Source organism: Purpureocillium takamizusanense, chromosome 10 (assembly GCF_022605165.1).
Source record: "Purpureocillium takamizusanense chromosome 10, complete sequence".
NCBI classification, from domain to species: Eukaryota; Fungi; Ascomycota; class Sordariomycetes; order Hypocreales; family Ophiocordycipitaceae; genus Purpureocillium; species Purpureocillium takamizusanense.
The window spans coordinates 307,021-332,800 of record NC_063077.1 but is presented as its reverse complement, the minus strand read 5'-3'; the positions used below and the strand labels follow the sequence as shown (position 1 = coordinate 332,800).

Genomic DNA, 25,780 nt, shown 5'->3' with positions numbered 1-25,780 from the left:
ATTCCTACTTGAACATCTGTCGCTGCGAAACAAAGGCTCTCCGGTGTCAATACCTTGTCTGTAGGCTGGGAGCTGGCATGCGAAGCCACGATTCTCAGAGGCTCTGACGGCAGCCACCATGGACGCGTCTGACGACAGACCAAGGATTCGCATCGCAATCATTGGCGCCGGACTCATCGGACCGCGGCATGCACAACATGTCATTGCCAACCACGACACTGAGTTAGTCGCCGTTGTCGACCCAAGTCCTGCCGGGAGACGCCTCGCGGAGGAGCTCGAGGTTTGTCACTACCCGTCTACGACGGACTTGATCGCGTCTGGCGACGTTCTACACGCGGCCATCATTTGCACGCCAAATGACACCCACAGTGCGGTGGCGATGCAGCTCTCCTCAGCCGGAATCCATCTTCTCATTGAGAAGCCCTTGGCTGCGGACACTGTCAGCGCAGAGGCGTTGGTCGCACAGCTTGCGCAGTCGCAGACCAAGGTACTCGTTGGCCACCATCGGCGCTTCAGCCCTTGTATCATCGCCGCAAAGGCGGCGTTAGAAGCTGGGTCGCTAGGCCAGATTATCGCAATAAACGGCCTGTGGACACTATACAAACCGCAGGCCTACTTCGACCCGCCGAGCGATTGGCGCCGCGGCGACGCGGGCGGCGTTGTCCTTATCAACATGATACACGAGGTGGACTTGCTTCACCACCTGTTCGGCCCCATTGCTCGAGTGCATGCGGAAGCTATTGCGCCGCAGCGTGACTACCGGGCCGAAGAGGGCGCCGCCATGACCCTTCGCTTCAGGTCCGGTGCCGTTGGCACGTTTCTCATATCAGATGCGACTCCGTCTCCCTTCAACTTCGAGTCTGGCACCGGAGAGAACCCGCTCATACCCAAGACCGGAAAAGACTTTTATCGCATCTTTGGCACCGAAGGGACCCTGAGCGTCCCGGACATGGTGCTTTGGCACTACAAAGGCAGCGTGCCGAAATCCTGGCACTCACCTTTGACGGGAAGAGTGGTCCCTACGACGGCAGAGGTTCCGTTCGCGGAGCAGCTGGCCGCATTTTTGCCGTGTGGTCAGGGGCGAGGAAACCCCAAGCTGCACTCCCGAAGCAGGGCTGGCGGCGCTCAAAGTTTGCGCGGCCATTAAAGTTGCCATCAAGGGAAACACCACCGTTGAGCTTGGGGACTATGCGCTGGCGTAGCACCTGAAAAGAAAAGAAGGTTTGGGTAGCTGGGCATTGCTATCCTAGGCAAACTCTTTCATCCTTTTTGTTCCACTCTATATGAGCATCAAGTCTCAAGACCCCTGCATCAGTAACCTACTTTTTGGTGATCTTGAAGACCGTCTTCACTACAGCGTGGTCCGACGTCCACTCGTTGTTCTTGTGGTTTGGCTCCTTCTGCGGCTTCCCCACGAGGACCACCTCCGAGCTTTCCACGTGTAGACCACCCTTGTAGTAGATGAAGTCTATTCTGTCCATCGGCTCAGATCGCCCTGCATTGTCCTTGTAGATCGGGGACCATGTGATTCCAGGATCCTTCTCCGGGTAGCGATGTTGCTGGCGGTAGGAGTCCAGGAGACCCGCCTCAATCGGGAGCACGGAGGAAGGCCACGGGAAGTCTCCAACGTCGCAGTGAGCCTTGCGCGTAGCATCTGTCCAATCGAGATGAGAGGGAGCGTTGAAATCACCAGTCAGCAGCAGCGGGATCTTGTCGGCGTTGGCGAGCTCCTGTTTCATGCCGGCCACAATCTCCTTCATCTGGGGCGTCCGTCCAGACTTTTCCTCGCGCTGCAGGACTTGATCCTGGTTCATGTGGGAGAAGCAAAGGTCGTAAGGGCCATACGGGTCATAACCCAGATGTGTGTTCCACATGATGACTTCGCTCTTCGCCCCATCCAGGGAAATACGAACCGAGCCAGCCGCTGAGGTGACTGGGTACCGCTGGGTGATTGGATAGCGACTGATGATGCCGATGTCGCGCGTCTCCCAAAAGTGCCAGCCAAGCGCGTACGCAAGGCGACGCACATTGCCTCGCTGGCTCTCCTGGACGCCTACAATGTCTGCGCCACTTGCCGTCAAGAAGCGAATTTGCTTGTTGTGGTAGTCATTGACTTGGGCGCCGCCGTGCCACATGTTGAAGGAGAGAACCGTGAGCTTCTCGACCAGCTGGGAGTTCTTTGGTCGCACCGGGACTCGAACACTGAGCTTGGCCTTGGACCCGTCGCTCCCGGTAGCCTCAACGACTATGACCGCGGTCCCTTGGCGTTTAGGCGTACCAGAAACGATGCCATCAGCCGACACGGAAGCCCAGTCGCCATTGTCCGATGATGCCAATCGAAATGTGTTATCGGCATCGGGCGAAATGCCCACCAGGCCGCGGATGCTGGCCTCAAATTTGTCGCCCACTCGCGCGTTGTGCGTGGTGAAGTCTTGGACGATAAACTTGACAGGCCCAAAACCCTCGAAGCGGAGGTCAATCTGCTCGGTAATCTTGACGTAGCCATCCTTGGCGAGGAAATACGCCGTGTAGGTCCCGGGCTTCAGGTCCGGCACGGAGAGCTGCACGGACCCCTGACCGCTGGCAGCGTACGCCCATGTGATGGGATTCCCGCGCTTCTTGTCAGACTCTGGGCCATTGGAGTAGGCGAAAAGCGCGACCCAATTCTTGGCGTTGGGAGCCGGCGTGGAGTACTTGAAGGTGAGTGCCGTCTCGCTCTGGTCCAGAATGAAGGACGGGTTGACCGAGGGCGCGGCAAATACCGTCGGAGCAAGAAGTAAGCCGCAGATGATTCCACGCAGCCCCGAGGAACTGGGCAGGAAGCTGGATAGTCTCATTGCGCCGAGGATGTAGCTGAAAGAGGATCAATCAGGGCGTCCGCAGTGCGCAAAGGTCATAGAAGCTTGCCGGAGGAAATGTGATCTCTTATATATTTTAGTTATTATTCCGAGCCCCCCCCCCTGCAGGGCCGCACGATGCATGGCGACGTCAACAAGAGAGCCGATCCCGCAGCTAGTGTGCTGTGCTGTGCTCGGCCTGCTTCCATGCCCTCGTGTGAACAAATCTCCGCCCACGTGCCTGAGCCGATGGGATCGACTGTTGCAATCTGCCCACGTTTATGCAAGTTGCCGAGTTTTACGTAGTAGAAAATATGAGTAACTCAAGCCTTTCTGTCTGGGCCCGCTACGACATACTCTGTCGGTCCGTTGAGTATACCATACGGCCGGGTCGTGAGTACTAACTACTTACTACCACTGCTCCGTACGTGCATTGCTACAGTCGACCCCCAGCAGCCCGCCATCGCGTCACGGTCCAGTAAATCGTAGCTTCTGCACTACGCGCCCGAGGAACGGCGGCACACATACGAGCCTGTGCCGTAGCAACGTTACGTGATTTGCTCCTTGTTCGACTTCCCGCGAACGCCAGCGACGGCGCGAAGGCTTGGTGGCCGATGCGCACGGCTCGCGCTCTTGAACTGCTTGTTTGGGCCTCGTGAACAGCGGTGGACATCCACTTGGCAGGCTGGCCAGAGGGGTAGATTCGGTCCCCAGCGGCAAGTTGTGGGGCGTCGAGGGAGGCGGCGATCATTGCTTCACTGGATCATCACCAGCCGACCGAGGGGCCGGGTTGGGCAAAGTCCCATCCGCAGCAGCGGGTTCCTGGGTCGGCATCGAGTGGAAGCTAATAATAAGGCTTCTGCCAATCAGTGACTCTCCGGAAGACCGGATTCTAACGCAAGTACTCGCCCAGAATCGTGGACCCCCGACAGCTTGCCCGTACACGCCCAACGCTGATTACTCGTGCCACGCAGCTGGGGACATCATCGTAAGCATGGCGACGTACGATCGTCCTTTTCGGCAATCTATTCTAGCCGGAGCAGCATCTAGCTATTTGAGACATTGTGGAACTTGGACGAGCCGTATTTTGGGAACTTGTCGTCTGTCACGGGTGGGCGGACCGTAACATCCTCCAATTCCACCACAAGACTCTTCACGTTCTCTACGGTGCTGCCGTCAGGCTTTGTGGGGGGAAACGCATGTTAGCCGCCGTCTCTCTAGTGAGCAAAGGGATTTAGAAACTTGCCTTGACTATCTTGACGTTGAGCGACGAAGCGATCGACTTCGTCTTCTCGTCGTGGTCCATGGCGCTCATCTTGGACGGGTGCATGAAGCGGTCTAGCGGCAGGCCAGCGGACATTCGCCCAACTGCTGGCTGGCCCATGACAACGACGCCGGCAATCTCCTCGTTGCCATGAAACAGCTTGATCTGGCAAGGCTTAGGGATCTCCTCCCTGTCGACGCCTATCCGCGCAAAGTAGCGCGACTTTGTCTCGGTCTCCTGTCGCCGGTCCAGAGGTGCTGGTTGCGCCGAGTAAAGGCGGTTGATCAGCCTTGTGGTGTCTTGTTGCATTTGCTCTGGCGACTTGTTCCAGTACTCCAGGCCCTCGTAGGAGTACCCGAAGCCACGGATGCTTCTCACAGATTCCGTCGTGTGCTGGACCCTGTTTGGGCCAAAGAACGGTTCCAGGGGGGACTTTGATGAGATTGTCTTGCCGGCTGGAGAAGCGAAGCGAGACTGGCCTGAGTAAGAGTCCTGAAAGATATCTTGGTCGGGTTTGAGGGCCTGCCAGTAGGACCAAAGCCGGTCGATGTTGCTGTGGTGCAGCATACTGCGAGGAACGTCAGCTACATGCAGGGGAAGCATAGCGGGCAAAGGTCTCACAATAGCGGATCGAAAGCTGCCAACTCCGGACTCAGAAATTGTTGCCCACAAGCCGCATCCCAATGTACGCCATTGTGAATCAGCTCGAGGCTGACAATTGTTGGGCTTGTTGTCGCAAAGTCGGTAAAGTCCACTGCGCGGGTGAATGCATCGTACTGCACATGTTAGCTGAGAAAAAGAGGTGGGGGCAACTGGGTCGTCTACTCACCACCCATTGTCTATAAGGCCGTTGGGCGAGGAGACCATTGGCAGACTCGGGGTATGTCTGCGGCGCGGGGCACCGCATGGTCCGCGGCCTGTTCTCGCTATCAAACGCCCCATACTGACCGTCGAGGACTGGCTGTGGGATGTCGTAGGAATAGAGCGGGTTGTCCACCTCTTCCTCCTGCACGCCATCGCCGTTGGGGATATTGACCGTCACCTTGGCGGGAACAGTCGCTGGCGGAACCGCTGAGTTGTCGGCCCAGTCCCAGTACGGAGACCGCAGCTGGTCGGCCGCTTGTGTGTACACCTCCCGTAGGCCTTGAGGGTACGTTTGAGCAAGGCGTTTGGCATGGCTTACCAGTACTTGCTGTAGGGAGTGTGAGTTGACGTTTTCGTGCACGTGTCTGGGCAAGTTTCTTAGCCACGACAAACCTCAAAAAGTATCACATATGGACGATGCCATGATATAAAGAGTTTTTCCTATGGACGGTATTAGCTGAATAGATTCCAAGTGCGCGGAGGGTGGTGATTTACTCACGCCATGAGGGCAGTATCCAGCCCATCCCGTTGTTTGCTGACCGCCGGTTCCGTTCCACTCCACGAAGGGCCTCCCATGGATGCCTTGATGCCGTCTAATGAGACCGGCAACCAGTAGAGTGAGACAAGAGAGGAACATACCATTTATTTGAAAGTACGACAGCGGATCGGTGTAGTTGCTGTGCTGCATCTCGAGCAGCGAGCGGATGTAAAGCTCCCTGATGTGATGCCGTCAGTATGTGCAGGTCTCAGAGAGCATCTGACCAGGCAGCTGCCATGCCCATCAGTCCATTGGCCATACCATTGCGCTCCTCCTGCCGCCTGGAGCTCGTTGATGTTCCGCCTAAGAGGGACTCCATTCCCAGGATCGCTCACGGGAACACCAGTGATCGGGTAGGGATCTTGGGCAAGAAGAGGAAGCGGCGCGATGCCCAGCAACGCAATTAGGGCGCGTTTTGGGTTTTGGGATAACATGATAGCTTGACGGACGAAGCTTGCTGCATCGACGACACTGACACTCGGCGGCAGGCAGAGCTCAAAGGCGGGCCGGTGAGGTTATTGTATCCGTACCTGCATTGCGATCACCAAAACACCGGAGCGCCACCTTTTGTGTGGCAGGCTAGTACCACATTTGCGGCAGGGGAGGGGACAAAAGCAATACACGACCTCACAGTTCCTTCTTGTGCCTCCCAGATTGCATACTACAAGGAGCGCTTTCCCGGCCTCGACACAGCCCCCAGCCGGCTGCCTACGTATTACTGCCGTTGATGCTGTCTTGGTCGCTCCTGGTGATGCCCGCTCAGCTGAGTCGTGCAACTCGCATAGTCGCTGGCGTCCTTGCAGGCATTGTCCTCAGAACTTCCGAGGCCCTAGACCGCAAGAGTGGTATACGCCCCGTCAGCTTGAGTTGCTGCGCAGCAAGCCTGCGGAGGCTTCATTCGGCCTGCAGCCATCTTCGCAAAGGATCCGCGGTTATTGGAGGTCGAGTTTAGGGGCAAGACGCCCGCATCCCAGTAGGCATTACATTGGTCAGCGGGGTGAGCGCCTGTGCGGCCCGTGCGAAGACGTTCTAATTCTGTCATCGCCAACACGGAGGCTTTGGGCAGCGCTGTGGCGTTTGCCGCAAAGACGCCAAGGCTGGGGATCCCAGAGACCGCAAGACAAGAAGCAACCGCCCGGCAAGGGCTGGGCCGCAGACACGAGAGCCGGCTTGGGGGTTCAGCGGGCGACGATGCATGGGAGTGGGCCGGCGGCAAGGGACTCACTCGTACAAGCCCGCCGACATTGCGCTCGGCAGTTCAGGAACGGTGCAGCGGCAACTTGCGTCGACGGTCCTTGTATGTACCAGCAGGTCTCGTAGAAGCGCAGCAACAATGTGTGTGCGTTTCAAGGTACCGACTTTCATGCGCGAGTAGAAGCCCGCTCAGCCACCAGCAACACCTGAGACAGATGTCATCCAGCCGCAACAAGCGTGGGCCGTCTCTTCCCCAAGACAATCTCGCATTGGGCTGGGACCTGGTAGGATCGGCAAGGGGCTTGTGGTCTTCCAGCCCGTGCATTCGGCAAGCGGCTTTGCGCTGTCGGCAAACGAATCATATATTGGCGACTGCATGCAAAGCGGCGCCTGTATTGTGACTTCAAAATTGATAGCCTGTAGTAAAGAGGCGTCTGTCGATCGAAGACGCATGCGCGCGCTCCCCGAGAGAACATATGGGCATCGTCGCGCGCGGCTACTAATGAGAAGTCTCTCGCGATGTTTCACAGTGTCGTACTCCGTGCAGGAGTCTTGTTCTTGAGCGGCTTGACGTCTTGCTGTGCCATCAAAGGTGTCGCACATGCATTTGTGCCACTCAAATCATTGATGAGTCCAGAGTCAAAATTGGGTTGGGTGCACGTTGCGAACTGGTGCCGGCGCCAACCAGAGCCGCGGCACACATATACTGTGCGTTGTCCAAGATGGCGCTGACGTATTCACCGAGCTGTCTGCAGCGCTTTTCCTTGTGCGTTAGACCAATGTCGATGCGATAAGTCCACACTGGTCCGCGATGAAATATTCGTTGGTCGTTGAAGAGACGCGTGGTCCGTCCAAAAGCGTCATGCACAACGCCCAACGCGGCCAATTAGCCCCTTGACATCTCACTGGAAGGCTTAACTTCCCACAGAGATGCACGACGTAGAGTGGACAGCCTGCATCGGCCTGTTGCCGATCGGCCACTGTCAGAGGCCGCGAATGGACTGATAGAGGCCATGTTGCTTCTTGCGAGCCGCGCAAAAACAAAACCTGAGACTTCCATGGCTTGATTGTGACCAAGTGACGGGAGCACCCCGGGACATTACACACACCGAGACTCTAATTATATGGTCGCGAAATGGTACTGAGAAGTATTGGGATTTCAAGTCGTGCCTCGATGAGCGAATTGGGTCTTCACTTTATGTTGCTGAATGTTGCGTCAACATAGGCCTGCTCAATGTCAGGCTTTGGCGTATCATTCTCGCTACCATCAAATGCCTTCAACTATTGATGTAGAGGCAGATGGTGGCGCGGACTAATCTTGTACCTTGCCTCTTGAATAATCCAAATGACTGTTGTTGAAGCATGCTCCATGGGTGATCGTGGAGATGGCGCACCTTCTTTGTTTTGCCAACTCGCTGATCTGTAGACGTGAGCATTCTGGAGCCCAACCATTGTTGGCGGCACAGCCGCTGGGCTGAAACACCGGCCGGCATTCTCTTTGCTGTTCAAAAACGACAGGAGCAGGATGTCTCACCACGCCGCCGCTCTCACATCGCAGACCTGCATTGGGTCCCAACCAAACAGATATAAATACTGCTTCCGCAGACCACAAGAAGGCTTTTGGAACATCATCAGCAACTCAAGCATCTTCAGAGACGATCAACGAACCTTGCACTACGACTTTGACGACTCGGTTTTTGGATTTGCAATCATGAAGCCTCTCTCTGTTCTCGCGCTCTTCGCCGCCACTGCCCTGGCTCTCCCTACGGGAGAAAAGGGTGGTGACAAAGACGTTAAGCAAACGTACCCTCCGCCTCCCGAAAAGAGCGGAGACAACTACCCGACTCCCACGAAGCACGAGGTAGAGAAGACTCCGACACCTCCCAAGCACGAGGACGACAAGGACAAGTATCCCGAACCGCCGAAGCATGACGACGACAAGGACAAGTATCCCGATCCGCCAAAGCATGAGGACAAGAACAATACTCCGACACCACCCAAGCACGAGGACGACAAGGACAAGTATCCCGATCCGCCAAAGCATGAAGACAAGGACAAAACTCCTCCTCCGAAGCATGAGGAGGAGAAGGACAAGACGCCACCTCCTCCAAAGCACGAGGACGACAAGGACAAGTACCCTCAGCCCCCAAAGCATGATGACGACAACACCACCAACCCTCCCAAGCACGACGACAAGGACAAGTACCCCCAGCCCCCGAAGCACGATGACGACAACACCACCAACCCTCCCAAGCACGACGACAAGGACAATTATCCTCCGCCTCAGCATGAGGACAAGACCACCACCCTTCCCAAGGATGACAACTCCAAGGACAAGACCTCGACTCCCCCGAAGCACGAGGACAAGGAGGACAAGTACCCCAGCCTCCCAAAGCATGATGACGACAATGCCGGCGACTCTCCCAAGGGCGATGAACATGACCACAACGACAACCACACGCCGCCTCAACATGATGACAAGACCAACACCTTCCCCCTGCCTGGGCATGACCATGATGAATCCGACAAGCACGATAAAGACGATTCTGGTCTGCCGCTTGAAGACTTGAAGAAACTCCTAGGTGGCCTTATGTAAGGCTCTGCTAGAGTGGTAATGGCTGAAGGCGGATCTATTGTGGCTCAACCCTGTGGGAGCAGAGTAATTGTCGTTCCAACAACGACGGGAGCAGTAATTTGCGCATCAAGTGTGTCAGGAACACACATAAGGAGCATGTAAAGAAAGCGTGTGTCAATCTTTGTTTATAGAAGATGGCAGAAAAGTGCTGTCAAACTACATAAAATCTTCACGACGAATCCTTGACAATTTAGTTGTGGACCTGAACTATCATAATGAGTGGCTGATATGTGCCGGCACAATATCGACTGAAACATGACGAAATTAAACATCCCACCCAACAAATTGATCTGAATGCGTAAATGACAGAGCGAGCGCGAGAAAGAAGCCCTTTGCAGGAAAACCTTTCTGTCTGAAGCCAATCGTCTGAAGCCCTTAGCGTCTGACAACAGTATGGTAGTACCTCCCCGTTCTCCCGGCTCACTGGCCAAGCAAATGCAGGAAACAGAACCGCATTAGACACTGGCCATGTACATGTACTTGTTCAGCATCCGTACTTCGGCCGGGATATTCAAAATCTGAGTAGACCTTGGATCATTTTGCTAAATGGCTAGCCGGTAGAATCGTTTCGACGCTGTGTATTCGAATTCTCCAGCACCAAAGGGCGGGTTGCGTGCGGGTGTCGTATGAACATTTGGGCGAAGCAATTCTTCCTTAGAAATCTGTCTGTTTCCTTTCTGCGTCACACCGAGATAGCTAACAGGCCGTGCGTTCTGGTAGCCCTTCCGTGTTGGTCGTGCGATCCAAGTATGTCTTCGTTGCAAAGGCAATGATATATTCGACATCGCGGGCCGTTGATGAGATGCCGAATGATACGCGTATGGCGCCGCCGGTCGGGAGCCCAGACAAGTCCCAGACTTCGGCAAATGTTGTCGGCTTCGCGCGAACAATACTCGAGATTCTCTTTTTGCTAAGGCTGAAAGCAGCCTCCCCAGCTCCGGGGTTGCAAAAGCAGCCAGTCCTCAACGAGATGCCTGCTGCCGCGGACTCTGTTGCCACTAGTCGTTCATCCACGACTTTTCCAGTGTTGTCGAGAAAGTTGAACGTCACGGTGCCGCCACGAGACTCCAAGTCCGTCGGTCCATAGATTCTAGCCATGGGTGCGCCATTCGTGTGCTCGAGGGAGGAGAGACGGGCAAGAAAATATCCTGTGAGACATCTTACCCTTGTGCCGATGAGTTCCATGCCGATGCCAGAGAGCCAGTCGAGCCCAACATGGACGTCTGGAATAGATAGAAAGTTTGACGTGCCGTCTTCGTAAGCGCTTGGCCCCGTCGACAACTTATGCCACGGCACTCCGATCGTGGCGGCCTCGACGGTCCCGCCGGCGAAGTAGGGCCGTTTCAGTCGAGCCATCGCGTCGTGCCTGGCGACAAGGCAGCCAACGCCTGTCGGGAAGCCAAAGACCTTGTACCAACTAATGATGACGAAGTCGGGTTGGACGGTAGACAGGTCGAGCGCGCATGTGGGAAGATAGGCGGCGGCATCTAGGAGGACATCGTAGCCCCTTTCCTGCGCCAGGCTTACCCAGCCCAGGGGATGCCGGACTCCGCTGAAGTTGCTCTGTGCTGGGTATGCAAAGAGCCCCCGACGACCAGGAGACACTTTACCTAGGCTGAAGCGCTTTCTGCGCGGCAGAGCCTTGGTGACGGCCGAAGTTGCGATCCTCAGACTTGGTTGCTGGATTGGTACGTAGTTGGTGTGTGCTCCAGCTCGGCCGGCAAACTCACGGAGGCCGACGACAGAGTTGTGGTTATCCGACGTCAAGACAAGCCTTGAGCTCTTTCGAAACGAGTAAGCTTCGCCAACTAGCTTTGCCGCCCCGGTGGCGTTTGGGGTGAAGATGACTTGGTACTCGTCAGGTGATGCGTTCAGGTAGGACAGAACCCGCTCTCGCGTCTTCTCGACGAGGACTGTCGCGGAGTGGCTAGTAGGGTTCATGGAGTGTGGGTTGCCAAAGGTTGCCCCCTCGAGTCGAGCCTTGTGGGCGTGATACTGCCTGCGCGCAGGAAGCCCGGCTCCAGTGTAGTCGACGTACGTATGACCTTGCTCGTCGAGGTATCCGTACTCTCTAGCGCGCAACTCGTCCAGCTTTCCCGTCAGGACGTACTCCGGAAAGAGGTCAAGGATGTCCGCCATTCTAACGACTTAGGCTCAACAGAAGAAACAAGAAACTACTGAATGTGTGTATGGCCTGTTTGGATGCGAGATGCACCACTGCGAGGTAAGATCACACCGGCCGGTACTTATGTGACACCATCCTGGCCGCTTGACACCACTTCGAATGAGACCGGAGCTCACCAAGCTGCTTCAGGAATGCATATAGAAACGTACACTCCACTTGTCGCCCAGTTCCATGGCATAGCGTTGGATTCCGACACAGCACAGGGCGGCTGAGTACGAAACGCTTCCAGTCCAGCAGACGAGTGGTAGCGATCGGGCATCCGTATCATCACCATGTTTATTTGTCTATTTTCACGCACCCACCTGCTCCCGTCGGAGCGCATGGGGACCTCCTGCGGCAGGGACTCAGGTAGGACCTCGCGCGGGGAGCTAAAGTCTCATTCCGGCCCCATGCACTCACTGGCAGCCTCGAGGCCACGGCGGCGCGGCACGGTTTCAATTGCTCGCGTAGCCCAGGCGATCGGTACGCAATGATGTAGTAATTCCGATCGCATGTGCAATCTGGCGCGTGACGGTGGTTTATCATGCCTCTCATCGGTGGGCGCCGAGTGTTGAAACGCCGCCCAGTATGCCATCGCCAGCCCGAGCCCAACGGTGCCATGGGCGTGAAAATAGATAAACAAAATCCATAAGAATAGGGATACTCTAGCGTTAGCGTCTCCGGATTGGCCTTTGTACGATCGTTTCCGCGAGGGCAGATTTTGGCCCCCGACTTCCGGTCATTCCGCCTTGACAACAAATGCAGGTGGTGTGGCGGCTGGATCTAGCGCTTATGTCTGCTCATGTACGGCTCAGTTAGTTGCAGTAGCAGAGGCCATGTGCACGGCGCTGAGAGCTTTCCCGAAGGCACTTGATGACCAAGGCCGAAAGCGCGGGATTTAACCACAGTCAAGTAAGTGGTTAAGAAGACTCCATAAGTCGACTTTGGAACATACATCAGCAATGCTTTCATCCTGGCCGTCGAGAATATTCTTTTCTCTCAACCCTACGGGCACAGGCATCTTTGCAGACTTGTTCATGAGGTGGTCTAGTGTTTGTGCTGAAAACACAACAGGTCGTGAAACCCTCAAAGGCCAGGTCGCGAACCCCACCCCATCCATTCTTGGACGATGCACGGGGTCGCTCAAAGCTTTCGGCATCTACTGCTCCATGCATCCACGCATATTGGGATTCTTCATGGTACGTAAGAGGGACATGTTTTGGCGTTGGGCTACGTCGGGGAGCTAGTTGGCCCTGGAAGCGTTGGGCACACCCTCCTGTCGACGAATATTGGTCGCGTGCTGGTCCAAGCCCGTTTGGTGTACTTAGCATTGCTCATTTGGGGATCTCGCAGCGAGGATGCATGAGTTAGTCAGGATACATTGCATCGGTGATATTGCCTGGCTGCATGGAATCAAGTGAAGGCTGGCTGTGATAACCAATGTGACAGGACCTCTGACAAGACGAACAAACGAAAGAGAGTGAGACACCGCTGGGCGACAACTGCCGACACAAGGTGCCCTGTGCTCTGTTGTGCGGTCGAAGCGCTACGTAAGACCCGACGGAACGGGCCTGACAATGGTTGGCCCTCAACGTCTCGTGGCTGTTTGCTAATGCTGCATTGACCATCCTGCTTAGCGAGACCAGAAGACGCATCTTCAGACGAGGGGATGACTTGCACAGGCTGATTGATGCACGACATAGTGCGTTGTGCTCCCGTATGTGTCGATGCCTTGACCGGTGGGCGCAGGCGCCGGAACGGACGTTCCGAGAACTCTTCTCCCGTGTCATTCATCAGCAGTACTGCCCAAGGGCGGGTTCCTTCGGCCTGCCCTGCGGGTCGTAGACCGGTCGCTGAACTTCTTTCCCCTTTGGATGGTATAGTAACGCATCTTACACATCCATTTACCCCGTATCCCTGATAGTGAGGGTCGTCTGTTCGCCTCGGCTGATAACGATGAGCCGGAATTTGAAGTTGACCAAGCTCCCACCGTCGGGGCGCCCTGATGATTGCGTCACCCTTGGCGCCTGTTGTGAGACGACCGACTGTACGACCCTAGGCCGCCATGAAGAAGAGAGAGGGACGCCAAGTCCGGTCTTGACCGAGCCTCGGCATGTCGCGCTGTTGGTGGCCCGTATTCTTGCGATGGTAACTCTGGCTGCTGTTTATGTATTTCAGTGACACAGCAAGGAACCGCCCGCAGCATCTCTTCGAGCCGATGTCTGCTGAAAGTTCATGAATGGTACCACGTGCTCTTCTCCTCTTCAATTGAGCTTGCTGCTAGGACCGATGATATGACATGCGATTGGCCATCCGCGCACCATATTCCGATCCGCTGCGCGGGACGTCGTCGTCGCGTGGCGGAGAAGGGCTTCTAAGCGAGCAAGGGCAGGGCCCAGGGCCCGGGGCGAGCACGACATCATCGTCAAGCATGGCGCCAGGGCGACATGTTTGATGACGCGAGAAATGGCACCCTGTGCGGGATAGAGTAGCATGCAATGGCGTGGTTCTCGGCGGTTGGTTTAAAGCGACAATGCTCTGCAACATTGCTCAGGGGGATGGATTGGCTGGTCGTCGCAGACACGCACCATCCATCGTCACGATACAACCCTGAGACAGCGGGCCGAGCCGCAACTGCCATTTCGCGCAGTAGTACTACTCAAGTCAGGTACAAGCACTACGTTTTACGACATTGACATGCGTTTGTCATTCCTGGCAGCCGCGGCAGGGCTTGTGACAAGGGCTACGGCTTGGGCACGACGGAACCCTCTCGACACCACAGACCAGCTTCAGCTCGACGCGCTTGCGGTTGCCATCAATCGTGACAACGACTTTACGACCCTGCGCTGGACAGCACGCAACACAATCGTTGGGGCCCTAACGCTTCGCGGAAAGCTCATCGACGAGTTGGTGAGTAAGGATATTGACCTGGCCGTCGACGAGCTCGTCTTCAGCGCCATCCAAAAAGCCGTCAAAGATGACCCGACGCGCTCCAAGGTCTACTCCGTCAATGCGCCGCCCCGACGTATTCGATCGCTCGAACTGTCGGTGCCGGGCGGTCGGTACTCGTATGACAACCCAGATTGCGTCTACCGCACCGTCCCAATCAGCGACCGCTACGAGTATCTGGTCCACGGCCGCCGAACGGCCCCGGGGCCGAGCGACATGACTTTCTCACTGATAAGCAATCCGAACTCTCGGGGGACGGTTGCGTCTTTGCTGGGCGAGGACCTTGTCGTTCGAGACGACGGCACGTAGCCTTCATGGGTCGGTGGCAAGGCCTACCTCGAAATGGCACCGAACACGGCATCAAGGTGCAATCTCGGATTGTGCCCATTGCCGGGATACGAAATTACCTCGCTCCCGAGACGCCCTACATCACAGCCACAGAGCGCCAGGAGCAGATCCGACAGCGGATCGAGGGGTACAACCACATCCGTGGCGAGTGACGAGAAGCCCATCATACATTGGGACTCGAGGCGAATTTGTCAAATGACGGAAGAGGACGTGCTGGCGGGCTGCGAGACAAAGGGACGCTACTCATGCGATGAAGAGCGCTCCCTCGGTGTCGTCAAGTGCGTATGGTGGTCTGGCATATTGTGACACAGCGAACGGGGGAGTGCGACACGGAACATTGAACAGCGCAGGCAAGAGGCTGTGGAGAGGCGGCTGTGCTGGTGCCGCAAAGGACATGAGGTGTATGATGCTAGAGCTGAGAAACTACCTGGCACACACACGGGAGGAAGAGGAGTCGTGCCTCCATGGACTGACTACTGTTCCGCGGGGGGGTAGACCCTCGCAGTCTCAACATAGGCTCTTGTTGGTCACCAGCAATACACAGGTCGACGCCGTCCGACACCAGAGTTGCCCACGACGTAGCACGCTCCTTTGCTTGTGCACTAAAGTGGGAAGAGAGGAGTGATAGTTAATATATTTGCTTTATTGCGTGCCGTGGCGAGCAGCAGGGCGGGTCTTGGGGCGCACGACGTACCCGTCCTTCCCCGCAAGGTACACGATTGCTTCTCTGTCCTACTCCATGAGGCTCGGCGGGGTTCTTGCTAGGCCGGTATTTGCGGGCAACAATGGAGCAAATCTGAGTTGTTTCGCTACAGTTTCTGTCGGCCATGGGTCAGTCTGAGTCTGGCCAGCAATCAAGGAAACGAGAACGGAGACGCGCAGGCAAGGAGGACGGTGATGGGGTGCGGACGCCATACCCGTAGACCACCCAGTTGTGATTGGAGATGGCGGCATATGCTTCGGCTCTCGTACGGTATGTCTCTAGCGTGCCGGGGCGGGCAGGAATACAGAGGGCATGGGAGGGGAATAAGAGGACGAGGAGAGCGGACGACACCATGTTGATGGGGAACGGGCGACAGGAAAGGCGGAACGCTTGTTCAAGAGCTGTCGAGTGGGCGGCTGACTGGTTAATAAACTACTCTTTTCCGCATGTGCCTGCCATGGCGGCGCGCGCATAGGCCCCAGGATGCAGGGCAGTTGGCAAGGGACGGGAAGAGACGGCAGTGCACTTTCGATGTGACAAAGCTAAAGCTTTGCAACGTGCTATGAAAGGAAACAACCATGATTGAACGATGACAATTATAATGACAACCAGAAACGATATGTCTGGCAATCTCTGAAGGGAAGAGGAGCCTGAGCGGTGACTTATGAGCACTGTCCAGTAGCGCGCATACCAACAAAGTTGGTATGTCCAATGCGCCGCGTTTCATGGCAATAGACGGCGCGCCAAAAGACGTACCAGTCACCGCCTGGACGGGGTTGTATTTGAAAGGTAGGCTAGATGGCCTGGCTACTTATTACTGTACAAGTTACGAAGTAGTCCCTGAACAGCCAGTAAATGCGTTATAGGAGCCATCGAGCAATCCCGGCCGGCGAGTCGAACCATTTGCTGGCCATGATTTGATGGGCTCCGAGTTCTCATGGGAGTCGGGGGGGGGCTCTTTCCTCGAGGCGGGGTGTCGCTTATTTAGTTACCTATGTGCCTACCTACTACGAAGTACGGGGTATGTAGTTATAGTAGGCACTTTGCACTTTTCACATGAGTAGTACCCCCACTCCATGGCTGTTCCTGGTGCCCGGGCCGACATGCGTTGGGGGATGGAAGCATCCCGCCCAGCCTTAGCAGCCCGTGGAGGGCCCTGTGGCCACTGACAGTGGTACCCGAGTTTATACCTGATGAGTCTGAGCATATAGCTGTATACTAAGGCCCTTCGTAAGGAACGGTTCCTACTACGTAACTATACCAAGCACTTGGACACAACACTTCCTGGGCGCCCCTTGTTCCCCATTCTCTCGCCTGCCGCCCAAGCCAACGCCCAAGAAGCGGGACGCCTGCATGAATGAACCAGTGGCCAGCATTGTTGGTGCAGAAAAAAAAAAAATTACCTACCTACCAACTGCTAAGTAGAGGAAGTAGGCATGGAGCTGATAGTACCAAGGTACACGAACTAGTGCCAGGTACAAAAACAGGTACACGAAACATGTTCGGGGTACGCGGAAACCGGCAGCCTCGCCCATTGGACCAAAAAAAAAGGAAAAAAAGCGAGAAGCATGTCCTCATGGTGTTGACAGAGAGAGGGCCCTTTTTCATCGTCTGTCTCCCCCCTCCTTTCTTCTCTTGACCTCACCTTCTTTTCCCCGTTCCGCAGCGCCACAGTTTGCGCTCTCACGACGATGCACGTCGCGCCGCTCCCTTCGCGCCGTCGTCGCCCGCAGTCGCTCCCTAGAATTTGACCACTTACTACCTCAAACAGACAAGACACCCCTTTGTTCGTGTCTCGCTTGTTCGCTCGCAGTCGTTGATTCGCAGTCGCTCATTCGGCCGTCGCACTCCTGATCGACACCCACCACCACTACCACCATCATTATTATCACGGCTACCACCGCCATGGCCGAGACAGCGTCCCGCCGCCCCTCCTCCCGTTCCTCCTGTTCCTCCCCGCGCGCCCGCTTCTTATGCGCCCGCCTCCTCGTCGGTTTCCTCCTCCTCCTCCTTCTGCGGCCCGCTGCCGCCGCGCCGTCGACACCCCACGATCCGCCGCCGCCGCCGCCTTCCCCATCGCCTTCCCCATCGCCTTCCCCATCGCCATCTTCTTCGCCGTCGCCGCTGCTACCCCGCGCTCCGGCCGCCGCCGCCTCTAGTAACGCGGCCGCCGTCTGGGCCACGCCTCACGACAGCTACTCGTCCTCAGTCGGCGTCCTCGGCTGCAAGATCAACACCGACCGCGTCGCCTACTGGCCCGGCTCCGTCGACTGCACCAACCTCTGCGTCTCCCTCTCTTACCAGGACCGCCAGCTGTACCTTTTGCGCATCGACTCCTCCGCCGGCGCACACGACATCAGCTACGACGCCTGGAACTACCTCTACACGGGCTACTCGGCCACCGAAAAGCCCGTCAGCGGCGGTGCCGTCCCCATGCAGTACGAGACGGTTCATCCTTCCAGGTGCAGCAAGCTCCTCCGCACCGACGGCAGCAAACTGCCCCTCAGCGCCTCCAACAGCATCAACTTCCTCACCTCGTGCCTCAACCAGACGGACAGCTGGGTCGCCGACAATTATCTCCTCTTCAACATCCTCGACCCCGTTTGCGCCTGGGGCCGCGACGAGCAGTGTTCCCTCGACTGGCCCGACGCCAACCAGCCCAAGTGCTCCCACCAGCTCGGCCTTGCCGTCAAGTACACAGGCGCCCCCGTCTTCAACATCCGCTACCCTTCGGGCGACAAGGTGCGCGCCGTCTCCGACTCGCCCGGCCCCGACTCCCCGTCGTCCTCTGATGACGACTCCACGGCGCCCAGCACCCTCGTGCCGCGCCTCTTCCGCCAGCCTGCGTCCCTCATGCTCCTGCTGCCCCCCGTCGTGGCTATAGCAAGCAACAACCGCGGCTGGGCCCAGTCTGCCGCCTGCACCCTCCTTGTCTATGGCCTCATCATCGGCTGGTTGACTTGAAAACCTCAACCGACTGCGAAACGTCCTTTTTCCTGATACCCCGCCACAGTGCGCGACTCGATACTGAGTCTGCACCGTTTTGTTTTTGTTGGAGGGCCACCCATTTGCCCCCCTCCCGGCTCCATTCGATTCGGAGCACCAAGGCTCAATAAGGTGCTGCATGCCTATCATGGCTGCCACTCAAACCATACGTAGTTGGTTGATGTCACCCCAGGGCCTTGGCTTACGCCTTTATGATAGCGAATACACTTCTCTGGCGAGTATTTTTACTTACATGTTACTCTTCGTGCCCCCAATCGTACGTAACTGCATGTCACTATCACATGGTCTAACCCCGGAGCGCCCATTGAAAACCCGACGCAAACGTATTTGTGAGATACATCATGTGTGACGACCAATTGCTTCACATTCACCCCCTGGCTTCATTGATCAACCCTTTTGTCTCTCCCCGTCCGTCCGTCCGTCGAGTGCTGTATCCCTGGACCACAGTCGAAGGGAGCAATTGACGTTCCCCTGCGTCGCTCATTGACGGCGGCGGCCACAGGCTGAAGCCATACGACCGCCTCGACGCGGGGGAGGGAGGCACGGGGTTTCTCGTTGTCCCACCTCCGTGATCTGCGTGCAAGGCATTTGCTACTTGGCGTATACCGCATGGTGACCGGACCGGCCGCCATACTATGAAGCCCAATGCGCCGGAATACGGTTGTTTTCAGGAGGCACATCGGGTTCGCCACTTGTCAGACGACCCTGGCACAGACCCCGAAACCGTGTCCGCAGCGCTACAGAAATCTCAATCTCTTGCCCTTCACAGAGGCATGTAAAATCTCGTAGACGCAGGGGAAGGCTGTGCCTGGCCGGCGGAGAGCTACCAGCGCGCGACGCGGCCCAAGCTCGCCACCTGAATGTTTCGCGACACAACCCGTGCTGCCGGCCTGACACACATCATGTGAGCACAATCCACTGCGCGCGGAGCAACTGGGGCCAAGGGGCCGACTCCGCGACCGCCGTATGTATGTATGCCCTCAATATCACGAAGCGTTTCTCTATCGACCCCCGCGCCCTCTTGCACGCGCTGTGCGCGATGCACCAAAGCGTAGCCGGGCCATGTCTCGTTGCCACGCTCAAGCCAAGGCACACGGTTGGCCATCCAGATCAAGGCGTTTCACGTTAGGGTGGTGATTATCAGCCCTGTTGGTTTCTATTTAGAGAATACCATTGGCATAGTATTCGCGAGCCTGGTTGCCCTCTATCAAGTGATCCATGGACATAACAGCCCCCTTCACCCTCCTTTTCTGAAAGGAATGGAATTAGACATCACTGGTAGACTTTTCCCAAGCGACACTTCACTGAGCAAACTCCCATTACGCAACATTCTCGTCAAGGTACCGGATCGAGACCCAGCAATCACATGTGGAATACACTAGGCTAACGTGCTCTTAGATGCTTTTCCACGTGGCCGTTGTCGCTACGCTCACAGCTCTCGCTGCAGGGAACTGCCCACGGAAAGTCACGCTCGACCTGTGCAATGATAATCTCGGAGTATATTGTGAAAACAACCAGAAGTGGATGAGCGAGATTGAACGGCACATAGGCGGTGTCAAGGACGACGCCAAGTACAGCAAGGATCAACACATCGTCTGCGTGAAGAACCCCTACACAAACGGTCACCAACTCAACGGAGGAATATGTCTTTTCTATGACCAAGTGCGAGCCCCCTTCACGGGCGCACAGACCAAGAAACACTTCAAAGATCTTCAAGGGAGATGCAAGACGTGTGGACGAGAACCAGTGGGCGAAGGCGGACTTCTTACGGTTACATGGGTGGCTACCAGAGACAGCGGTTGCGTTGGCCTTTGCAAGCATTGAAGCGACTCGCTCAATTTGCTACCCGCTAGGAGGGGATTCTCGGATCGACAAACTAGTTGGGCGCAACTGAAGACGTATCTCAATCTAAGATCTGGCAGTTCGTTGGGAAAAAACAACCTCCCCTAAAACATTGAGCTTGTTTTTGAAATAGCGTAGATTGGCCGGGTACGGCTGGTCGGCCCAGGCTCCTCCTTCCGCAGGCCGGAGCAGCAGAGAAGCAAGATGCTTCTACTTATGTGGCGAATCGAGCGCCCCCCCCCAGACCATCGAAAATCATCAACACATGGACTTTGTGGTTCTGCATGGCTTGAAACGGGCTCTACATAGCTGTCTTTGCTGTCCACTCATGCCTTCGCGAAAAGCATCGCTGATAGGTGGACGCGGCGGGTGACGGCGTGAGAGCGACACGAAGTGCCCAGGTGTCAAGCGCAGCGCACACTAGATAAAATTGTTGGCGTGAAGGAAATACGACCCCTGTCATACAATACAGTTGAACCTCTCCCAAGGCCCTACATGTATGGTGACTCATATCGAGGAAGCGTAAAGTATGCTTGGAAGACGCCGAAAATAACTGCCATGGTGCTGCAGAGACCAAAGGAGAGCATAAGACACCATCTGAACCATGGTGTTCGAAGAATCTCATTCTCCAAATCATGTTCTTTGCCGTCGTTTGCCAGTGCACCAGCCCCATGGAGGTGCTCCTGAGGAGCCCCAGACCGCTCGCGAGATCCGCAGCGGGCATGCCTCACATTGTAGGCGGCGCTCGTGCCTTCTTCCTGTAGAAGCCTTTCAACACTGGATGCAGTAGACACGGCACGAACCGGCTCTGTGACTCTGCTTCCAGGTTGGCACTCGGCCACAGTATCTCGCAGCGGGTAAGTTTCTGCGCCACACAACTCAACGCCATCGCGGTGCGCGTTCGGTCCTACGAGCTATTAGCTGAAATGCCTCAAGCCAGGGGCGAGAAGCACAGCACTGATGTGGGGTTGACAGACTCAGCAGTTCGTCCAGAAACGACGTCAGCGGCAACGCCAAGAGTAAAAGAGGCAGAATCTGTCCAAACTCCCAGGTGTCTTGTTCGGGGTCATTATCAGGTCCCGGCCCGGCCATGTAGATGTCCAAGATTGTTACGCCGAACATGGCCCAGACGCGCACCAAGCCAATAGCTTTAGAGAACACAATTTCCCTGGCGATGAGAATGGCGGCCGCCATGGAGTTCAACGCACAGTTGATGAGTCGGTGAGTGGGTGACGCTGGCTGTTTACAGCGCAATTGGGCCAGCCGTCTGGAAGGACTTTCCGTCCAGCCTAAAGCCACTTGTGCGGTTCGGCAACGTGCGACGCCGGGGAAGAACACGTTTATACTGCAACACAGCCCCCAAAGTAGGACCCAAAGGGCAACCGACGCAAGTATCTCGAAGCCTGGCGAATAACCTCGGTCCCCAAGACCATCGATTGCGCAGGCAATCGATTGTTTGTCAGTCGCGTTGAAGGCGTCGCCATATTCGATGACAATAGAGAAACCGACGATGGCGGAAAGAGCCGTGACCCAGAAAAATCGCCATGCGCGCATGGGAAGGGGCATCTTGCCGAGAGTATCCGGGATCATGTGCGAGGTGGCTTGGTGTGAGACCAGCGACAAGACTGCGAGGTGAGACCCAATATAGTAGGCATACTGAGAGACGTGCTCGGCCCTTAAGACGAGAGCGAGAAGAATAGAGCCGCCAGTAATGAGTTGGGTGTCCCCAAGGCTGAGGCAGATGACCAGGAGCGTAGATTTTCGAAGTCGCATCCGATAGTCGTGGTATAGCCGGCCAAGGTTTCGGGTGGATGGGAGAAAGGATACATGAGTGAGCAGGGTTGTGACCAGGGCGCACGTTGAGTCAAATATGCGGTGGGCAAGCCTGCGGACAATGTAATCAACGGTAGTGCCACCGCCTCTGTCGAAGTCCACCTCATCGGCAAAAAGGTAGATATGGCCCGCGAGAGAAATCGTGATGGCCGCATTGACGCAGAAGGCGACGATTACCTGCAAAGGGATAATCCGTCAGAACATTCTACAGGCTGTTGTGGATGATTCATACACCTATTCCAGTCTTTGAAGGACATCAATGTTAGCAACCGAGATTTAGCATCCACGAGGGCCAATGGATCAATAGTAGCAAGCCTGGGGATAGAAGAGGAGGCTCACCAAGTCTGAATCCTTGTCTGAAACGGGGAAATCGCATCTAGATGACATTATTGCAGCTAGGCTCTCTAAGAAAGAACAGACACCGCTGGTCTAATCTCGGCAACCGAGCTATCGGACGAGACGTTCAACAGGTACCGAACAGTCGACCAAATGAAAGGTCAATTAGGTCAATGAAGAGAAACACGGAAAAAAGAATGTCAATGAGTGGTAGGATGCTATCGTCAACAACGAGCGCCGTAATTCGTTCTTATGCACAACCTTTGAGTGCCCCTTTGACTAGGGCTGATATCTCGGGGCTCAGTCTTTGCACGCAGGAACTTGTCAGGGTTGCAATCGAAAGGGCTGAAACTTTCAAGCAAGCATAGGCGAGGGGACCGTTGTTTCTATCTACGAGCATCCCGGAAGGTTTGAAGCAAACATGTCCAGGCAAGAGAGAGAGAGCCGCGCGCAGAGTTGCGCTTTCTATATCATGGCGCAGACAAACGGGCTCGTGAAGCGGCAAACCTGTTTTGTCTATGCCGGGGTGGAGGCTGTTTGACGGTCGGCAGAGCTCGACCTGCTGTGGGTGAGCCTAGGGGAGTTACGACTCGAATATCAGGCGTGCACCCGTCTCATTGTCTTGACGTCCATGTCGCCTCATGTATGTGGTATAAGCTGGTATTGATGTTGGCGGCCCCACGCTTGTCCAGTCTTTGCTTCTCCAGCTCCTGCGGCCGCGATGCCTTCAACTGGCGTCTGGTGTCGCCCGTCGGCCACAGATGCTCTTGAGCCCTGCGACCTTGACCATACGACTATTATACGTTCGGCTCGCGCGGCACACATTTCGACTGACATCGAGATTTAGTCGTTTCCGCATTCCGGTCGGGCTCATTGATGTGGCCTTGAAAGTCACATACGAGAACCCCCATAGAACATGTCGCTCTCTCTCCCCTCCACCAACAGGATGGACACTGAGGCTAATAAGGCGGACGGGGTCCCGCTGCAGGGGAGAAAAGCCAGCCAGCCAATAGTGGCCACAGCATGGAGATTGTTTGCCATATGTGATCCTGCCTGCCCAAACAATGGAGGACAAGGCCGGCAATTACGATAGTCCTGGGGCTTGATTGATTCCGTGCTAGTGATGGCTTTTCTCGAAGCATGGCCAATGACAGGATACTGGCACCGTTGCCCCCTTGCGCCCTGCTGCCGAGCAGAAGGAGGAACAACAATGCGGAACGTCGACGAACGACGAAGCGATAAGGGGTTCTCGTATTTATCTTCCGAGAAGGAGTGGGACATGCCGGATGGGAGCAAACAACCTTTGGCCTGCAAGCTGAAACGGTTCTTCCCTAACTAGCCATCCGTACCCTGACAGGTTGCGACACCGCCGTCGCCACATTTGACGATTGCCATGGAGCGGGCTTCTGGTGACGGCCCAGTGTGGGATGGCTGGCCTCGTGGTGCGCAACATGGAGACCGCCCGTGCCCATGCGCCCGGCTGATTGGCAACGGCTTGCCCCAACCCAGCGCAACGCGTGCGGGGAGTCCCATGTCTTATTTACGTTCCCACTCTGTTATAGGCCACGCGGGCCTTTAACGGGGTAGTACATGGAGGCGATCCATCCTCCAACCCCTCCATCAACAGCCCTCGGAGCATCGCCATTACTATGATGATTTACGCACCTGCCCAATCCTGAGACGTAAGCCCGTCTTGGCGCGGCCCGCTGCCGGCCTGCTCTCCGCGTGCTGCCGTCGTGTTGGGTTCTGGGTGCCGATTCCACCCGCCCCGCCTCTTGATCCGCGCGGCATCCCGCCCCTCCCATGCGTTAGAGTCGGCAAATGGCGAAGCGAGGGAGGAACAGGTGGGTGTGCTGAGCTTCGGAGCTTTCTCCCACAATGCTCCAACGGCTCCAATCACCGCCCGCCTCGCACGAACGCCTGTCCGCCGTTCACAGTCCACACACACACACAAATACGCACACGCAGAGGCACGCACGCACACTACACAATGGAGCAAGGCGCCAAGCTGGGACGACATCCTCTTCTTCCTGCTTCTTCTTCTGGCAAACTCGTCCGCGGCGGGTGCCAAGCTCTGCAGAGCTAACGGGTTCTTTTGGCCTCCGAGCTGACTCTGCTGCCTCGCACGTGGACGAACCCGTTTCCAGTTGAGCTATGAAAGAATGAAGGAGAGAGAGACGGGGAAAGGGGGGGGGCCGCTGACTGACGCGCGGGGGCGAGCGAGTACTATAAGATGCCAGCCGCGATTCCGCTGTCTCAGTCGACTCCGGCCCATGCTGGAGCACACGGCAGAAAACACCACTTCTCTCACCTCTGCCTTTGTTGCGAGTCTGCACTTGCCTTCATCGCACGCTTCGCTATCATGAGGTTCCACGCGGTTCTGTTCGCTCTGGCCTCGTCGGCCGCGGCTGCGCCTCTCGCCGATGCCACGACGACGAGCATCGTCGAGCGACAGAGCCCCGAAGCCGTCACGGACCAGCTCCTCTTCAGCCTGTCGCTACCCCAATTCACGGCTCGTCGCAACAAGAAGGATCCGGCCACGCTGGACTGGTCCTCGGACGGATGCACCAGCTCTCCCGATAACCCCTTCGGCTTCCCCTTCCTGCCAGGCTGCCACCGCCACGACTTTGGCTACCAGAACTACCGCGCCCAGACCCGCTTCACCAAGGATGCCAAGGCCAAGATTGACCTCAACTTCAAGAACGAGTAAAAACGAACCCCCCCTCCCCTTCTCCCTTCCCGTACCCCACTTCGTTCCATCCCACGCCTACCTAGTGTGAGCTCTTCCACCCACGGGCGCGAGGGCGAGCGAGGGGCGTGCGCGTTGTTTCGAACATGTCTGGTCTGTCGAAGTCTCCGCTGACTTAATGCTTTCTCGACCAGCCTGTACTACCAATGTCAAGGAGTGTCAGCCAAGGGTGCCTGCGAGTCCCTAGCTGACGTGTACTATGCAGCGGTGCGCAAGTTTGGCGGCGGCGACGCTTCTAAGCGGGAGGAGCAGGAGGACGTTGACCGATTGTATGACGAGGCAGTCGCGAGATACGAAAAGGCCGTCAAAGAGGCACAGGAAGAGGGCCTGCTGCCCGTCCTCGACTAATCACGTCCTGGCAGCTAAACTGTCGTCGTTGGAGAAGGATACGATGGGTTTTGGTGATTGGACATGCCGACATTTGGACATTTGGCGCGAATGTATATAGCAACATAAAGAAAGTTGGTCAACCCAAGCATCTCATACTTCTGCTCACGGGTTTCTTCTTGTAGATTGCT

General features: G+C 56.3%; 8 protein-coding genes across 8 annotated transcripts; 5 read left to right on the top strand and 3 right to left on the bottom strand.

The window, feature by feature from the left end:
* Positions 1-118: 118 nt before the first annotated feature.
* On the top strand, positions 119-1,147 carry JDV02_009616 (uncharacterized protein; the record flags this gene model as incomplete). Its single annotated transcript, XM_047991290.1, has 1 exon — positions 119-1,147. One exon carries the CDS (start codon positions 119-121, stop codon positions 1,145-1,147), a length of 1,029 nt encoding a protein of 342 aa, XP_047847301.1.
* An 83-nt stretch (positions 1,148-1,230) lies between these two features.
* Positions 1,231-2,875, bottom strand: JDV02_009615 (uncharacterized protein). Its single transcript, XM_047991289.1, has one exon. It carries the CDS (start codon positions 2,835-2,837, stop codon positions 1,320-1,322), a length of 1,518 nt encoding a protein of 505 aa, XP_047847300.1. The 5' UTR covers positions 2,838-2,875; the 3' UTR covers positions 1,231-1,319.
* Positions 2,876-3,704: 829 nt separating this feature from the next.
* On the bottom strand, positions 3,705-5,961 carry JDV02_009614 (Tyrosinase). Its single transcript, XM_047991288.1, has 8 exons — positions 5,765-5,961; positions 5,605-5,681; positions 5,465-5,547; positions 5,359-5,406; positions 4,931-5,293; positions 4,723-4,877; positions 4,084-4,669; positions 3,705-4,018 (listed from the first exon to the last, which is right to left on the bottom strand). The coding sequence occupies exons 1-8, from the start codon at positions 5,935-5,937 to the stop codon at positions 3,884-3,886; spliced, it is 1,620 nt and encodes a 539-aa protein (XP_047847299.1). The 5' UTR covers positions 5,938-5,961; the 3' UTR covers positions 3,705-3,883.
* A 2,447-nt stretch (positions 5,962-8,408) lies between these two features.
* JDV02_009613 (uncharacterized protein) lies at positions 8,409-9,293 on the top strand (the record flags this gene model as incomplete). Its single annotated transcript, XM_047991287.1, has 1 exon — positions 8,409-9,293. One exon carries the CDS (start codon positions 8,409-8,411, stop codon positions 9,291-9,293), a length of 885 nt encoding a protein of 294 aa, XP_047847298.1.
* A 735-nt stretch (positions 9,294-10,028) lies between these two features.
* JDV02_009612 (Molybdenum cofactor sulfurtransferase) lies at positions 10,029-11,471 on the bottom strand (the record flags this gene model as incomplete). The annotated part of the gene is made up of 1 exon (XM_047991286.1): positions 10,029-11,471. The coding sequence occupies one exon, from the start codon at positions 11,469-11,471 to the stop codon at positions 10,029-10,031; it is 1,443 nt and encodes a 480-aa protein (XP_047847297.1).
* Positions 11,472-14,193: 2,722 nt separating this feature from the next.
* On the top strand, positions 14,194-14,754 carry JDV02_009611 (uncharacterized protein; the record flags this gene model as incomplete). Its single annotated transcript, XM_047991285.1, has 1 exon — positions 14,194-14,754. One exon carries the CDS (start codon positions 14,194-14,196, stop codon positions 14,752-14,754), a length of 561 nt encoding a protein of 186 aa, XP_047847296.1.
* A 2,372-nt stretch (positions 14,755-17,126) lies between these two features.
* JDV02_009610 (uncharacterized protein) lies at positions 17,127-18,718 on the top strand. Its single transcript, XM_047991284.1, has one exon. The coding sequence runs from the start codon at positions 17,402-17,404 to the stop codon at positions 18,458-18,460; it is 1,059 nt and encodes a 352-aa protein (XP_047847295.1). The 5' UTR covers positions 17,127-17,401; the 3' UTR covers positions 18,461-18,718.
* A 5,470-nt stretch (positions 18,719-24,188) lies between these two features.
* Positions 24,189-25,738, top strand: JDV02_009609 (uncharacterized protein). Its single transcript, XM_047991283.1, has 2 exons — positions 24,189-25,219; positions 25,397-25,738. The coding sequence occupies exons 1-2, from the start codon at positions 24,747-24,749 to the stop codon at positions 25,608-25,610; spliced, it is 687 nt and encodes a 228-aa protein (XP_047847294.1). The 5' UTR covers positions 24,189-24,746; the 3' UTR covers positions 25,611-25,738.
* Positions 25,739-25,780: the final 42 nt, after the last annotated feature.

What these genes read in the sequence shown, in the direction of transcription:
- JDV02_009610 (XM_047991284.1), top strand. Translation starts at nt 17,402, where the DNA reads ATGGCCGAGACAGCGTCCCGCCGCCCCTCCTCCCGTTCCTCCTGTTCC.
- JDV02_009614 (XM_047991288.1), bottom strand. Translation starts at nt 5,937, where the DNA reads ATGTTATCCCAAAACCCAAAACGCGCCCTAATTGCGTTGCTGGGCATC. An exon ending in GCGGCAGGAGGAGCGCAATG is followed by an intron (nt 5,682 to 5,764) that starts GTATGGCCAATG and finishes GCATCACATCAG; the next exon opens with GGAGCTTTACATCCGCTCGC. An exon ending in GCAGCTTTCGATCCGCTATT is followed by an intron (nt 4,670 to 4,722) that starts GTGAGACCTTTG and finishes CGTTCCTCGCAG; the next exon opens with TATGCTGCACCACAGCAACA.
- JDV02_009615 (XM_047991289.1), bottom strand. Translation starts at nt 2,837, where the DNA reads ATGAGACTATCCAGCTTCCTGCCCAGTTCCTCGGGGCTGCGTGGAATC.
- JDV02_009609 (XM_047991283.1), top strand. Translation starts at nt 24,747, where the DNA reads ATGCCAGCCGCGATTCCGCTGTCTCAGTCGACTCCGGCCCATGCTGGA. An exon ending in GACCTCAACTTCAAGAACGA is followed by an intron (nt 25,220 to 25,396) that starts GTAAAAACGAAC and finishes TTTCTCGACCAG; the next exon opens with CCTGTACTACCAATGTCAAG.